The sequence below is a fragment of the Aegilops tauschii genome, chromosome 1, assembly GCF_002575655.3.
Source record: "Aegilops tauschii subsp. strangulata cultivar AL8/78 chromosome 1, Aet v6.0, whole genome shotgun sequence".
Classification (NCBI taxonomy): Eukaryota; Viridiplantae; Streptophyta; class Magnoliopsida; order Poales; family Poaceae; genus Aegilops; species Aegilops tauschii.
In genome coordinates, this window is record NC_053035.3 from 34,734,390 (window position 1) to 34,751,339 (window position 16,950).

The 16,950-nt window shown below is 47.1% G+C and overlaps 3 protein-coding genes across 3 annotated transcripts; 1 reads left to right on the plus strand and 2 right to left on the minus strand.

Moving 5' to 3' along the window:
* Window positions 1-527: 527 nt before the first annotated feature.
* Window positions 528-3,144, minus strand: LOC109758203 (geraniol 8-hydroxylase). The gene is made up of 2 exons (XM_020317052.4): window positions 2,209-3,144; window positions 528-1,322 (listed from the first exon to the last, which is right to left on the minus strand). Exons 1-2 carry the CDS (start codon window positions 3,112-3,114, stop codon window positions 708-710), a joined length of 1,521 nt encoding a protein of 506 aa, XP_020172641.1. The 5' UTR covers window positions 3,115-3,144; the 3' UTR covers window positions 528-707.
* Window positions 3,145-5,328: 2,184 nt separating this feature from the next.
* On the plus strand, window positions 5,329-6,003 carry LOC109758201 (uncharacterized). Its single transcript, XM_020317049.1, is given in 1 exon segment — window positions 5,329-6,003. A coding segment is annotated over 1 exon segment (675 nt).
* A 4,977-nt stretch (window positions 6,004-10,980) lies between these two features.
* On the minus strand, window positions 10,981-13,405 carry LOC123494526 (uncharacterized). Its single transcript, XM_045230430.2, has 2 exons — window positions 13,303-13,405; window positions 10,981-13,201 (listed from the first exon to the last, which is right to left on the minus strand). Exon 2 carries the CDS (start codon window positions 13,187-13,189, stop codon window positions 11,090-11,092), a length of 2,100 nt encoding a protein of 699 aa, XP_045086365.1. The 5' UTR covers window positions 13,190-13,201; window positions 13,303-13,405; the 3' UTR covers window positions 10,981-11,089.
* Window positions 13,406-16,950: the final 3,545 nt, after the last annotated feature.

Consider the following 16,950-nt stretch of genomic DNA (forward strand, 5'->3'; position numbering starts at 1 on the left):
TCTTGTGGTTAGTTCTACAAGGGGGGCACATTTGGGTGCGTTTGCGCGTTTGGGTAGGGGAAGTGCCGGTCAGCCCGAGCTTTTGGGCCGGATTTGCCAGGTCTGGCTGGGTGACTATTTTCTTGCCAGACAATGACCGGGCAAGCCACCCGGGCATTTGGAGCGGATATGAGGGATCCAATTGTCTTTTAGGCTTTATTGATGATTGTTATTATATTAGGGTGACAGAAATAAATGGACATTATATATTGTGAAGAGGTGTGGTAGCTCCCAAGGCTGCGCCAAACAAGCGCGTGTGAGTGATCCATAAGTTGAGGTGCTCTAAGAAACAACAATTTCCCCGAATATCCATTTCTGAGCCCAGGCTCATCTGCACCCGGTCAAGGAAAAAAAATCACAAAATACATCTTTTTTAAAACATTTTTTGCATGGTAGATAATTTGGTGCATAAGGTGCGCTTCAAATTTCAGATCATTTGGACATATGAGTAGCTCTCAGAAAAAAAGACAACTCGGGCAGAACAATACACAAACAGTAATTTTTTTTTTACACCCCCGAAATTTAAGAAAGCATCTAATTTCCATCGAGGTAGATAACATTATATACTATCTATTTCCCACTACATTTATTCGTTTATATGCACACCAGACATGCATACATATATTCCACGGAAGAAACAACAAATTACACCCAAAGCCAAGTAGCCCTCAGATTCTCCTGCAGGCTATAGCCTGGAGGGGAGTAGCCATGGCCATCGTGATCCCAACCCTCTCCGACATATCCACACCACTTTCCTCCACCTCGCGTGGCAGCGTCCACTCAAAGCAGTGCAACAGCGAGCCGAGCATGGCGTGGATCATCCTGGTCGCCATCGGCAGGCCGAGGCAGGTGCGCCTCCCGGCGCTGAACGGGACGAACCTGAAGTCCGCCGCGCCCTGGAAACTCACCTCCTGCTCGTGCTGCAGGAACCTCTCCGGGATGAACTTGTTCGGCTCCGGCCACGCCTCGGCGTCGTGGTGGACCGCCCACACGTTTACCAGCACGGTGCTCCCCTTGGGGACGGTGTGGCCCTGTATCTTCACCGTGGCCTCGGCCTTGTTGGGCACCAGCGGCACCACCGCGTGTAGACGAAGCGTCTCCTTGACGACTGCTTGGAGGTAGGGGAGCTGGTCGATGTCAGAGTATTCGACGTGCGTCTTTGATCCAACGACACTTTTGAGCTCTTGTTGTAGTTTTGTCATGGACTGTGGGTCCTGTAGTAGCTCTGCCATTGCCCACTCAATTGTACCCGAGACAGTGTCATTCGCCGCAAGAAATATGTCCTGAAATTTGCAATAAATAATAATGATTACAATATTTACTTGAACTATGATACTGCCTAAAACTAAAATGTTACGGAAGGTGGGATTTTATTATGTTCCCACAAAAAATATGTAATGAGTGGCCATTATGTTATTCCTCGTAATGAGGGACCACTGCGTGATGATGAAAGCAATATTATGTCCTTATACAAAGTTATTCTATAGTACAACCTTTTAATTTCATTCATTATTCTTAACCTATATATTTGAACTTTATATGTTTCATTTACGAATATTAACATTTGAAACGTCTAACGTGTCAATACTAATATCTTTTTGTCAAAGTAAAAAGAGAGGAAGAATTAACTTAATAATACACAAAGTTAGTAGTATGAAATTGTCAAGTTGAATTTTCTATTAACCTATAAAGTTAATGATAAAATATTTACTAGAGTTACTTCAATATCTAAACTGAAGCTAAGTTACTTGGGCTATATATATGAAAGCAGATTATGTCCTCATACAAAATTATTATATACTAAAAAAATATTGATTAAGACCAGAAGTGCTTATTGATAATTCATTCATTATATCTAAACTGCACATGACTTTACATGTTTCATTGCCGATATTGAACATTTAAATGTCCAACGTGCCAAAAGTAATAATATATATTATGTAAAATACAAAACAGAAACTAACAATACACAAAATAAGTAGCTTAAATTTGTGTTTTGAATTTTGGGAGGTAGTTTTGTGTTAGCTGAGTTAAAAAATGTACTGTATCAAAAGATTAGTAAATCAATCCGGAAAATGTCACGTGCACACATACGTACATCCACTCTTCATATATAGTACTCTCACTTGGGCGATTCGATTATGCACGTGTGCTTTGCACCTTGCTTACCGTGAAGAAGGCCCTCATGAAATCCTGGTTAACCAAGCCGTCGTCCACGTCCTTGCCTCCTTGCTCCTCCGACATGTCCAGCATCACGTCCAGCAGGTCGTCCGTGCGCGCATCGCCGTCGCCGACTTGCCGGGCGTTCCTCCGCTTCTCGATCTGTTGGTCGATGAGCTGGTAAACCCTTGCCACGTGTGTGGCGAAGCCGCGCCGCACGCGCTGGAGGTCGGCGGCCGCGAGCGCCGGGAAGAAGTCCGAGACGTTGGGCCTGAGGGAGTGCGCCACGGCCTCCCGCGCGAAACCGTGCAGCTCGCCGGACGTGGCCTCGTCGAGGCCGGCGGAGAACATGGCGCGCCACTGGAGGTCCATCATGGACGCGAAGGCCGCGTGGCCGACCTCCACGGGCGCGCCGGACGCGGCCAGCTCCGACACGCGGCCGAGCATGCCGAGGACGGCGTCCCGCAGCAGCGGCCGCAGCGCGTCCCCGTCCAGCCGCCGGGGCGACAGCAGGTGCTCGGCGCCGATCCTGCGCAGAGCGCGCCACCTGCGGCGCGGCGGCAGGACGAACACGGAGTTGGCGGCGTGGCCCATGCCGTTCCACGCGTCCGGCGGGTTGCGGCCGGTCAGCACGGTGTTGTGCGTCTGGAGGACTTCCCGGGCCGTGGCGGCGGAGGAGGCGACGATGACGACCACCGTGCCCAGCCGGAGGGTCATCAGCGGGCCGTACCGTTCGGCGAGCTGCGCGAGGGAGCGGTGCGGGAGCTTGCCTACGACGTCGAGGAGATTGCCGATGACCGGAAGCGGCGTCGGCCCAGGTGGAAGGCGGCGCCGGACGTCGGTAAGCAGCTGCAACGCGTAGGAAGAGAGGAGCATGAACAAAAGCGAGGACATCAACACTAGGAAGAAGGCCATCTCGGACTAATAGTTTATGTTGTTTCCGGTAAGCAGCCTCTCTACGTGTATTTATAGAGAGCCATACTGAGTAAAGGCTAAATGGCTAATGTGTTAATGAAAAGGTGCGATGGCACCCGGGAGTCCCGACACCCCGCTATCCTATGCGTTCAACGTTTTCAAGATTCGTGATGTGGTGTGGACAGCAGCAGGCCACTTGCGTTGTCATGTTAGTTAATCAGGCAATTTACAGAGTCGAACAGGGCACGGTACTAGGCTGCAGCATGCAGAGTAGGTATGGCAACTGTTCCCGACCAGCTTGTCAGGCCCGGCTACTGTAGCGCGAGATGTTCCAGCGGCCCGTCATGTCATTCTTATCTATCTTTTCTTCTGTTCTTTTTTTGAGTGAACAGAGAGGAGAAAGGTGAGGAGAGAGAGCCTTTTTTATGAGCCAGAGAGAGGACTAATGAAAGGAGACAGAGGCTGTGACCTGTGCGAGAGAGAAGAGACAGGAGAGAATAACTATTTTCCATGAAGGTAGAGAGGCTGTGAACGGAGAGAGAAGAAGGTGGCGGCACACTTTTTATTAGCCCATGAGAGAGACAGAAATGTCAGAAGAGAAAGGTTGTGAGAGAGAAAAATAATTGTTTTTCAGAAGAGAGTGATTTCATTGTAACTGTTCAAGTAGGCCTGTTAAAACAAGAACCATCAGAGTGCCTTGTACAGATCTCCAAAACTTTGTTTTGTATGGACGGTGTTGATAGAAGGGAGTCTAGGCACCCGGGTTCTAAAAATCTAGTCTCATGTGTTAATCATGTGGTGCTACCATACGTGATCTCCTGATGTCACATGGTGAGAGCTTAGATGACATGGCTCATTGTTGGCTGTGATCACCGTTGCTGTCGCCTTTTCCGGTGGTCGTAGTAGTTGCCATCCACCCTATGTAATCTTTACAATTTTTTAGACTCCACTAATGACGTCAGATTTTGACCATGAAAAATAAACATTTTTCATGGCAAATTATGTACGTCAAGAATGATAAGTTTAGTGACCAGCATGATAAATCTATCTCAGTTTATTTTGTGACAAGAAAATTGTTATGCTTGCAAACTAAATTTGGTATCATCACACCGATATAAGTTTTTCTAGAACACAATACAGACATATACACTCATATATAAACGCATACACTCATCCCTTACTTTTTTGTGAAAGAAAGATATGGCTCAGTGCATGTGATCAGTATCATCCGTTGCTGTCGCTTCTTGAGTGTAACCTACAACAAGCCAGGTGTGTTCAAAGGAAACCGTGAATGGCAATTTTTTGTTTTATCTGACGGTATGGACAATCGGCAATTTGCCTAAGCGAAGGTAAGAATCACACTCCACACTTTAGTCCAAAGAATCACATTCCATACATCTAACAACTAAAAGAGGAGCGAATAAAGGCAAGCATACATGGAGTGCCTCTCAGCATAACAGTAGTACTGCACAAGAATAAAGGTTTTTATCTCAGCAGCGGGAACCTTATCATTGCAGCAAGTGTGGCCTGCCAAATAAAAGTATCGTTAAGAAATGACCCGGGCCGTTCACCCGTTCTCTCTCCGTTGACGACAGACATTGACCCAGCTGGTCGTCCACCGTACGTCTCCTCCATCGGATAGGCTCTCACATTCTATGTAAGAGCAACTCAAGCGAGGCGACCCATTTCGTCGGCGCGGACACGGGACGGATGCGCGCGCTCGCCTTCTCCTTCCCCTGGCCCACTGGTCGGTGGCAGCCACCACTATTTTCCTCCATCCTCCCCTTCTCCCCTCCCCTAAAAAAACCCTCCCGCCCGCGCGTGCTCCCGCCGTCCGCCATGGACGACGACCTCGACGCCGCCGCCGGCCTCGTCTTCCTCGACTCGTCCGGCATGACGTCCGGCCCCTCCGGCAAAGGCAAGCCACGCGCCCCCCGCAAGACCGCCGCCGCGTCCAAGCCGAAGAAGACGCTGACGCCCGAACAACGGGCAAGGGAGTCGGCGAAGAGGAAGGGCTGGAGGCATGCAAGGGACGAAGCCATCGTGGCGGCCGCCGTCGCCGCTGCCGCGTAGCAGGAGGTCACCAACGCCCGCGTCACGGTGGCAACTAGGGAGGCGCTCATCAACGCCGCCGTGGCCGCAGCCAGCATCGGCTCATCCGCGTTCCCTCGGATGGCGCTGCCCGACTCGCCCCGCCCTTCGGCTTGCACCCCGATGCCCGGCTTCCACGTTTACCCGCAGGCCTCCCGCCTCTCCGGGGAGTGCTCGCCCGAGGTGAGTGTGGTGGCGCCTTTCACGCCCGCGCCCGTGCCCATTGACCTCAACGCCACACCGGTGGCCGGTGGCTCATCATCCGGAGGCGCGAGGAAACGCGCACGGCACATGCCAGCCGACGTGCTACCGGGCGCGCGCAACCTGTTCGACGGAATGCCGGCCTCCGGCGACGACGACTACATGCAAAACATCATCTTCGAGAGTGGTGCGCCGACCGCCGGCGGAGCCTCCGGGGCTGGCTACGATCCCGGCAAGACACAAAGCCAGGACGGCCGAGGGCCATTCACGCTGTCCACCTTTGATCAAGATCAGGTGGCCTTCATGCATGATCAGGTCGGCCTGGACCTGGACGGCTTCCCACTCGACCACGAGTTTCCGAAGGACTAGGGGCAAGAGGAAGAGGAAGAGTGAGACATCGAAGGGGAGCCTTTGTTCGAGGACGAGCTCGCCAACCAAGCCGCCGGGGTGAAGCCGAAGCGCAAGAGCAAGCGGACGAAGGCATACACGGCGCCCGAGGACAAGCTTCTTTGTGGGTGTTGGAGAGACATTGGGCAGGACCCCAAGACGGGCGCCGAACAAAAGGCATCAACCTTTTTGGATTCGTGTCCACCGTGAGTTCCATGAGTGCAAGAAGTTTCCGCCGTACCAAATAATAAGCATGCGCGGGTGGGTGTCCATTTCAAAATGGTGGAGCGTGATCCAACAAGAGTGCAAAAAGTTTTGTGCCACTCTTGAGAGCGTCAAGGCCCGCCCCGTGAGCGGCATCGGCATGCAAGACATGGTATCTAGCAAGCCGCCCTCTTTTGTGTCATTTCGTTTATGCTTGTGTGTCCATTTCCATACCATTTGCCAATATGTTTGCATGAAATACATTTGTAGGCATTTCAAGCTTTGGAAGCATTCAAGGTCCAACACAATGGCAAGTGCTTCAACCTCTCCCATTGCTTTAGGGTCATCAAAGACGAGGAGAAGTTCAAGGTGCAATATGTCGCCCCCAAGTCGTGTGGGGGGAAGCAAGCCATGGAGGAGGTTGGGGACGGCGCGAAGGCACGGCCGCGGGGGGAGACCAACTCCAAGAAGGAGAACAAGCGGGATGTGGCGTCCAACGCCTTGATCGCAAGCGTGGAAGGCATGATGAGCAAGAAGGACTCAAGGGAGGAGGAGCGCTGGCGATACAAAGAAGAACAAATGAACGCCTTCATGGAGATCCAAAGGAGGAAGCTTGATATGGATGCGGAGAAGCAAGCCAAGATGCTTGAGATGGAGGCGGGGAAGCAAGCCAAGATGCTAGAGATCGAGGCCGCCAATGCCAAGACCAAGGCGAAAGAAGTGGCTCTTGCAAGCATGATGACCGGGGTGGAGATCATGAAGGTGGATCTCAACACCGTGTTGCCAAGGAAGAGGCCGTGGTTCGAGAAGATGCAGGCCGAAATGCTCAAGTTCGACGACGAGTGACCAATGGCGGCGAGTGCCATCCTTTTTTGTATGTCGGCAAGTGTGCTGGCATGACCACGGCCGTGATAGCGTGGTCGAACTCCTGCCCCTTTTTGTGTGCTGACATGTGTGCCGGCCGCTGGCAAGTGCACCAGCCGAACTGTGCGGTGTTTTCTGAAGCTGGCATTTGTATGCCGGCGCTGGCATGATGCCGACATGAACTTTCGGGCGACGACATGACCGCTGGCATGAACTGTAACCACGGGTCTTTTTCTAAAAATTGTGTGCGGACGAAATGGGTCGGCGCGTTGGGTGCAGACCGACTCAAATCCCAAACAGAACGAACGCCGAGCGGGCAGCCGACCCAAACAGACGAAAAGTAAACAACGCCGTTCATTTGGATCGGCGCGTTGGTTGCTCCTATACTCCCTCCATTCCATAACTTAGTGCGTATACTTGCGTCCTCGGCATCTTTTGCCTGGCCTGGAGTTGTGGCTGGGTTTCATGCAGGGCCGTCTCCAGAAATTTGGGGGCCCGGGACGAAAATCAAAATATGACCCTATTTTTTAAAACCATATAACTGAAGAACTAATGCAAGTAAAGCATACTCTCACTTAATTATTTAACTTCAAATATATCTTATTTGTTACAATATTTAGGAAATATATCAAATACTAACAGTAAAATAGTAAAGATTGTACTAAGGGAATACACTTATAAACTGACCTCATTTTCTACCGAAAAGCGGCATTCTTCTAGTATTTCTTGATATGAAATCTTCGATCAAATCTTCATAATTAATCTTCTCCAAGACATCAATTTCAAGTGCTATTGTTGCCAATCCATTCAGTCTTTATCGAGAGCGCCATTTTGTGTTCGAGCATCTTCTTCTAGTTTTTGTTTCTTCCTTGTTTTGAAGCACCAGAATCATACCTCCTTCCCGGATGCATGATTCTTTCTGTTTAATAAGATAAACGTAATCTGAATCAACTCAAACTCTGGGAATTATAGCTATAAGAAATAAAAAAGGAATTCAACCAGATGTAAGATTTTGAATTTTTCGTTTAACAACAAAGTAGCCTACTGCCTACTGCCTACACTAGCAAAATAAAGTAGGGTTTGAACGCTTTGTCTACAAGAACCAGGGCCTGAGAAGAACTTATCGTGCCAAGGGAAGGGATGATGTGCGCTGGGGCGTGGCCGGTCGGCTGCCGCGTAGTCGCGTACACGGCGTCGCCCTGCCTACTTGATGCCTCTGTGGCTCTGCCGCCGTCGACCAGGCACTCAGCAGCCGTCGACCCCTGCTGCCCTTTCGACTGCGTGCGATCGAATCGGGACGGGAGTAACGGAAGCAAAACCGGCTACAGGAGCTACGTGCGTTCGTGCCTGGGATGGCTAGAATGGGCTGCCTGAGATTGCGTTTTTGGATGGGCCTTTTTTTCCACATATTATGTATATATATTACTTGCTGGACTGGGGGCCCCCAAAATTTTGGGGCCCTGTGCGGTCGGCCAATTTGGCCTTCCTCATCAACGGGCCTGGTTTCATGCATACTTGTTTGGTTGCTACCCTGTGAAAAAGAAAGCTCGGCTGGCCTGGATTCCTTTGTACCGTAAAAGTAATTAGCCTGGTTGGACTTGAGGCACTACAATTAGACTGGCCCAGGCGACCGAATTCGAAAGCCTGGCTGTGCGGCCACGAGGCTAACAGCAGCCTGGATGGATATTGCACTAAAAAAGAGCTGCATGGACTGATTGATGAGACATTGATGCTTTGCCTGGCCCAGGCACGAACCAAACGCTTCAGCACCACACAAGCCTGGTCAGGCACAAAGATTTTACATTTCAGATCCACTCCATGCAGCAGTGGCGATCCAGGCACGGGGGTTACGTCACGAACCAAACCGATCGATAATTTTTTTGAAAAGTCAAACTTAATCAAGTTTAAAGAAAAATATATTTATATCTATGATACAAAATATATAATATATGAAAACACGTCTTATGATGTATCTAATAATATGTATTTCGTATTTTAGATGTATTTTTTTGTACAAACTTAATCAAAGTTTGACTTCTTAAAAATCTATATGCACTACATTGTGGAACGAAGGGAGTAGCTTCTAGCTTTTGCTTTGAAGAGTGGTTATATATTCACCTCCCAAGAAAAGAACACTAATATTTATTTGTATTTTCAACACATAAGAAATGGACTCAAATTTTATTTGTGGGGCTGCACTTGTAAAATTATGTTCTTGTCTTTCTCAACTCAGAAAATATAGGAATTAAAATTTCCCATCTATTAATAGTATATGTGGTGTCCGGCTGCTGGATTTTGCACTATTAATAATATATGGCTGCATACATTGTCCTAATGCAGCGGACGAGGGTAATCCTCCTTTTCAAAAAAAAGTTTAATAGTATATGCAACAGAAGTACAAAGATCCCTAGAAATAAAATAATGACAACCGGGTCTATGGAACACCTACCGATTGCTACAAACACAGGGATAAGCCGAAGGCGTGTCGTCGTCATCATCTCACCCTCATCGGAGCTGGGAAAATTTTGTGGCAGTGGACAACCAGGAAGTCACCATGCTAAGGCCCTGAAAGGGCCAGTGCACCAGAGCAGCAACCGTCAATGATGAAAAATTAGATTGGAGAGTTGTATCTGCAAACACACCAACGCCTATGAGCTTAATGCGACTCTGGACGGATCCGCCAAAGAACAATGCCTATGTGATCCAAGCAGATCCACCAGAGACCAACAACGTCAGGATCCTAGAAGATCCACCAGAAATACACCTTCACGCGCCCTCCACCTCTGCTATGTGCTCCATAGGGAGGGGACACGAGGAAGCATTATTATAATTCCTGGACGCTGTCCCAACCAGGAAATTAAAACTAGTTACAAAAAGGATGGGTACCCTCCTGTCGATGATTATAGGGACACCAGAGGAGGGGCAGACTGGGGGTGGTGCCGACAAGAGGGGTTGGAACACTACATCTCGAGATCACCTAGGTAAGGGGAGGTGAGGGAATAGTCGCATAGAGGTGGCCTTGACATTGTTACCTTAAAGTTGGCTAGGCAACTCAGACTACCAGCGCTCCCTCCCTTGCAAAGGGTGATTCCTGGCCGTCCGATCGACTCTTTGGGCTTGCCTGCTTCATTGGTTCTTTACCTCATGGTCAAATTAATTTTTCACCTCGCAATCCTTTTCATTGTCCAATAACCGGTGGGCTCGTCTCAGGCGTGCATTGGTTGGGTGATTTGTGCCTGCGTGGCAGAGGATTTTGCCACTCATTTCCGCGCGCGGTAACCTAGCCCCCTTCCCTAGTTACGACAACCTCCGGTTGGCCTGCTGCGAGAGAGGACGGCGCATCGGCTTGTTAGGGGGCGGTGGAGGCCGGAGGTGAGGTGCCGCGGGGTTGGTGGAACCACTTGCCCGGTGCCCAGACCTGAAGCAGCGACGTAGGTTACCGGATCTCTGCACTGGTGAGCTATATATATGCCTGGCTTGAGAGTTGAGACACCAAAAACATAGATTTTTAAGCTGGGTGGCGTGGATTGAAGGCGTGCACGGCTGCACGATGAATGCTCAGCCTGGTTAGCTATATGCCTGGCTTGAGAGCAGCTCTCCTAGACGTAGTCCACCTCGTTGGGTGGAGCTCCAGGACGTGGAGGCGGCGGCGTGGCATGAAGCCGATTCAGATCCATCTCGCTTGGCTACGTGCAGCGCGGCACAGGAAGCGGGGGAAGCCACACGACAGGGCAGACGACATGGGTGGCAGGGAGCACCTAGGCAGGCACCAATTTGGTCAGCGGAGGCGCCGGAGTGGCGGCTGCCGGTACGGGCTGGTGTCGGGGTCGTAGTCGCAACTCGCGAGAGCTAACACGTGTCTATAGCACTAGTACCTGCAAGACTATTAAGTTTTCTTAGATGAAAAGGGAGGCCTCTCCCCGGATCCATCACGCGAATTAAACCACACCAATATCTTGTCTTACAATCAGCTCACTAAGAGGAGCAGTTCAGGCCTTCACGGAAGGAAAACATTAAAGAGAAAGAAAAGTAAAGACTATTAAGTTCACAAAATATTACTCCCTTCGTTTCTAAATACAAGTCTTTGTAGAGATTCTACTAGGTGGACTACATACAGAGCAAAGCCATGACCTCCAAATACGCCGATCGACTTGCAACGTAAACCAACAGAATGAAAAGTAGTAGGAACAAATTAAGGCTGAGAAATAGCAGAGGAGATACTTGACAGTTATCTACTATCAACCATGTCACGGTGCTCATATAGCATCCAGACAATGGTTGTTAGCTCACCGCCAAGGCTGAGCTGCTTGGCATGGGTATCCCTGCTGCAGCGGATGGAGGCAAAAATGAGCACACGCAACCATGATTCTTGAATCAGCTTCAGAACATCTATATATCTCTTAGAAACTATGTCATTTTCAGGAAAGCGCCGAGGTGAGCCCATTCTGGGCTGAAGATACTCCTCAAATTCGGGAATCAAAAGAATAAGCTTTTTCTCGTCTTCTTCCTTTAATGCAAGGTCCTTGCAAATTTCTTTCCAAGTCCCAGCACTAGCCATTTTATTCAGCAGCAGATGGGCATATTTGACAGCATCTTGGAGAATACCATTTTGGATATCATCACCCACGTCCAGGATGGTGAGGGCAAGCTTCTCTCTTGCTTCATCGCCAGTGAAGCTGGAGTTATGTATGTTGCGTTTGGACCATATGTTCTCCAATTCATGGCGGATTTGTTCGTACTGGGTGCGGATCTTAAGGTCTGGTAGCATGTCGGGGCGTTCCAACAGGAGGAACATCATGTAATCCGATAGATATTTGATCTTGCTCTTCAGATGCTTGCCTTTTTCTTCCCTGGCAGGAGTTTCTCCCTTACTGCACAATAGGTAAATGTCCGTGGCGACATGCCATGTGAGGACAAGCTGATGGAAATGAGGACCAAACCGCATAGCTTGATCGAACATCGGAGGCTTCTCGTAAAATGCTTCCACCATATTTAGAGGAGGGGCCCATCCTGACAATAGTGCTTCAGATATATCTTGGAGAGAAGACTTTTTAATATCATCTTGATCCCCGAGGCCTTTGGAGCTGTCCTCCAATGTCATCTTCTTCATCAGTGTCCTCCATGGGTTAGCGGGGCCTTGAGTGCAGGTGTGGAACAAGTTGAGCTGTCCGGTGGTGCCAGACCACATCCTGTAGCTACTTGGCTCCTTGACATGGCCCGACGAGCTATTTGAATCCTTGACATGGCCGAAGCGCCAGGAAGGATCTAAAGAAGCGACGAAGCGGCGCAACCTGTACCATGTCCCACGCCTGCAACAGACTGTTTGATTGAGCCATGTTGTATCACGAAAGAATGAATGTGTCCAGGCTGAACCAAGAGCTCTGAGCAGCCATCTCACATCCAGCAGCAATGTACCAATCAGCAAGATATAAGTGATAATTATATCCCATTCTTTCTGCCCCTCTTTACTGTGGAAGAGAAACAGCAAGAGCGCAGTCGCTGTTAGGGGCGGTGAGGCGATACGGATGAGGTAGCCACGCCATGTGTGGACCACGGTTGCCTTGGTGTACATGATATCATACATGAGCGAGAGCTCCATCTCCACAACCTTGCAAACATCCTCCCAATGATAGTAAGATACCAATGGTCCATTATCCCTGGCCCTGGGATCCCGTTTGACTGGATAATAAGCAAAAGCACCCATGGCGATACCAAGCAGGCGGTGAGCATCAAACAGCGCATCCTCATCATCCAGCTTCTGCCGTCCAGGCTGATCAGCGGTGAATGACATCAGTGGCTTCTTCTCGTTTGAACTGCGTATGCGGGAGAAGGTACCTTGCCTTAGCGCAACTGCCCTCTCCCAGTACTTGTAGCAACCCAAGAAGTACATGATGCTGAAAGCTGCGCACAAATTCCAGTCGTCGGCCATAAATCTATGCTTGTATGCACCATAGAGGGCTCCGCCGAGATCTACAAACACATCCAGCACCAGGCGCCATGATAGCATGTTGTCCTCCAAGGTGTAGGCGGTGATGTTGTCCGGGCGACCAAGGTGCAGCAGGAGGAACGGCACCCAGAAGGCGAACAGCCGCTGCTCACTTGACGCACTGTCGAGGAACAGCTTGCCAAGTGCGGCTGTTGGGGCCTTCTCAGTCACCTGGTACGCCACCCACAGCAGGAGCCTCCGAGGGCCGGAGGCATTACGCCGGCGGATATCGGATAATAGGGCCAGGACAAGATGCGCGATGAAACTCAAGAGGACCAAGACACGGGTCAGCCATAAATTGATCTGCTCGACCTTCTCCTGGTCCAACAAAACTCCACCCATATATACTTGCGCCTGAAATCATATACCCAGTAGACTCATCGTATTAATTGTTTCATGCATGCATTGTTTTTCTCGCAACAAATAAAACAGGTGTTGTTGCATCTGCATGTTACCTCCTTGCACGACCGTGCTGGTCGATCGGTTGATCAATGGGAATAATCTTGCACAACCTCCCAGCTACTGTAGAATCGACTGAAGACGGAGTGCATCGATGGATGTGAAGTATGCCAGACCAGAGATGTTGAACTACCTTGCCTGCGGGCTAAAGGTTCATGTGTATTGTCCTTTACTCATTATAAAACTGTTGGGTTTTGAGATTCGCAAGCATCAATAACCAAGTGCCCAAGTAAAGTACAAAGATCAACAGGGTGTACTTTTGCCAGGCATGCTGTCCGCAGAATCGGGATGTCTCATCCGCACACAAGAGCTCAACTCATTCGCTGTCGTTTTTGTCAAGTTATTATGTACGTATATATGCAGTTAATTATTTGCTTATGTGCTTCGAATGTTGTAAACTGATCAAAACGAGGAGCTTCCCATTATATTATGCTCCAGTTTCTGGCACACAAGCCAGCGGAAGAGACAAGATCAGCCTCCACCGTTTTGGCACCTACCTAAAGTGATCCGATCTAACCTTTTGGGATGTGCTGCAAAATGTTCATCAAGTAATTAGAGGGCATACTAGAAGTTATATATCGACAAGCTTCCATTTACTAGGCTCAAGTTATTTCCGGTGTAATTGATTATGCGTCTAAATATTTCAAATTAATACTCCCTCTATTCCTAAATGTAGTGCGCATAAAATTTTCTAGAAGTCAAACATTGTTTAGTTTGACCAAGTTTAGTGAGAAAAGCATCAACCAAAATAATACCAAACAAATATAATATAAATATATGCTTAATGATGTATCTAATGATATTTACTTAATACTGTAGGTGTAGATATTTGTCAGCTATAAATGTAGTCAAAGTAGGGGGAGTTTGACTTTTGAACTTTCCTATGCGCACTACATTTAGGAATAGAGGGAGTACCACATTGCTATTTGCTGCACAACTGTCTTATGCGTGACCAAAATCATACATATCATTTGTGAACATGTGGGTTTGGTAAAAGGCTCTTACCCCTGACCTTACAGCTAACTAGTCAATTATCTGTGCGTTGCAACGGGATCATACATATTTTAGAAGTTTAACACTAATCATGTCCAACATATATATCTTAGGATCATCATGTACATCAAGCAACATTGTCAGATTTTCTTACTCTTAATCACTCTTCTTTTTCTTCTTCTTTCGCCCTCGCTCCCTTGTTTAACACTAATCATGTACAACCACACTTTCTTACTAATAAATCACTCAACATTGTTTAACACTAATCATGTGCAACATATACCTCATTAGAAAAGACATGATTGATCAAAGAAGAGTTCGAAACTGCTCATGACTTGGAGATTAAACTTCATGTTAATCCAGTCGAGTTGGCAAATAAAACTCTAATTAAAAGTGGGCATAAAGAAATAGCGTCAAATTAGATCAATTAGCATGAAAAAATAATTTCCTATATTTCTCAGTTCGGCTCAATAGCAAATAAACGTACTAGAAAACATAGCATTGTACTCTGAAGAATACAATGGTTGTTTGCCAATATGAGGGCATTGGTTAGCAACACAACTAAAGCATATTTCTCTTTACACGTTTACATGTCAAGATACCTTCACATTTCTGCAGCTTCGACATGGTTGTTCACAGATTCTCGAATCCAGGTGAGTTAGTTAATCCAACCAGCGATTAAGAATGGTTATCGTTTCTTGCTGTCAATAAACTTAGAAGAAACAACTTAAATAAACAACCGCGACATATATTAAGAGATAAAGGAACAGGTTAAGAGAGAGAGAGAGAGAATCATAACATAATACTTTGCAATGGGATGTTCAACATTACGCTTATAACTTTAGATTTTGCAGCATCAAATATACTGGACAATCTGATTATGTTGGCGGCTGGTATCAAGTTTCTAGAGTGCTCTGTACCATCGTAATCTTTTAACACGCAGAAGGAGAGAAGGGACTTCTCCAAGGAGTATTGAAATAGCCACACTAGTAGAAAACAGGGCTTTGGTCACAGCTCAATGTACACATTAGTCCCGGTTCGAGCGGCTAGGGCGTCGGGAAGGCATTAGTCCCGGTTTGAGACACGAACCGGGACTAAAGGGGTTCATGTCTGAAACTCTACCCCCCCCCCCCCCCCCCGCCGGTGTATCGCCATTTCAGTTTTGAAAAAAAAGAAAATGGTAAAAACTTCAAAAATTAAAATCCTTTGAGATGTAGTTATGTTACAACATCTACTAGTTAGGAAAATTAAAAAACTTAAATTTGGACATGTTTTGCAAAAAAGTGTTATGAAAAACTAAAAGTAAAACGAATTATGAAAAACTAAAAGTAGAACGAATATATCTTTTGCATTCGATGTCAGAAAAAAATGTATAATATATCAAAATGTTCAGCACGAAAATCCTCATCCGATTTTGACGGCCGTATGCCGTTTTGCAAATTTTTAGAATCCTCAAATTCTAAAAAAAAAAGTTATGCTCAAATTTCAGTTTTTTTGAATTTTGGTTAAATCTGGTCAAACTATGGTCAAACTACTTATTCAAGAATTATTAGTGTTACAAAATAATTATTCAGGAATATTAGTGTTACTGAATAATTATTTTAGTTTTTTGAATTTTGGTCAAATTTGGTCAAACTGTGGTCAAATTATGGTCAAACTACTTATTCAAGAAATATTAGTGTTACTAAATAATTTTGTTTTTTAGAATAATAGTTTCAAACTTAAATAGTGAAACGTCTGACTTCATGCTCAAGTTAAACTCCTAAGGGTTAATAGGATTGACATCTTACTATTGTCTGGAAAACAATAAGTGCAGACTTGGAAACTAGGGGGAATAGAACTCAGAAGTTAAGCATGCTCAGGCAGCAGTAGTGACAGGGGTGATTAGAGAATAGAGATTATAAATTAAATTGAGCAATGATGAGGGGTGATTAAAGATTAAATTATAAATAATTCAGAAATTTGAAAATCAGGAAAAAGTTTCATTTTTTTTTCAAAAAAACAATTTCAAAATTTTTGCTCCCGGTTGCTGTTACCAACCGGGACTAAAGGTGGAGCTCCAGACAGCGGCCACGTGAAGGGCCTTTAGTCCCGATTCGTAACAGAACCGTGACTAAAGGGGGGGCCTTTAGTCCCCACCCTTTAGTCCCGGCTCCAGAACCGGGACTAAAGGCCCTTTTGAACCGGGACTAAAGGCCCGTTTTCTACTAGTGCCACCCCCTGTTTGTACAAGAACAATTTATCCTGCAGCTGTTTATAGTTACGGCAAAGTATTATGAAATGGGTGTGCAATATATCATCAAGGCATTTTAACAGGTGTGTTTCACTTGTCCGACGATGTAATGTTACCTATAGGGCATCAGTCCTATTCTCCTCGGAGCAGGGTTGTGCTGCCACGGCGTACATGTCATTCACTCGCTTGAACACCTCCTATGCCATCCACCAGCATATGGCGCAGGTACCGATGATCTGCGGACGCATACGCATCAGACTTGTATTCCCTCCTAGCTCATTTTGTAATGGCATGAAGTTGTAATACCAGCGACATTGAAATTCCTGTGTGCAGACAGACCAACTAAACTCCTCGACAGACATAAGTGAGGAAAACAACAAGAGTGTAAATGATAAATGACACTCACAACTACATATTT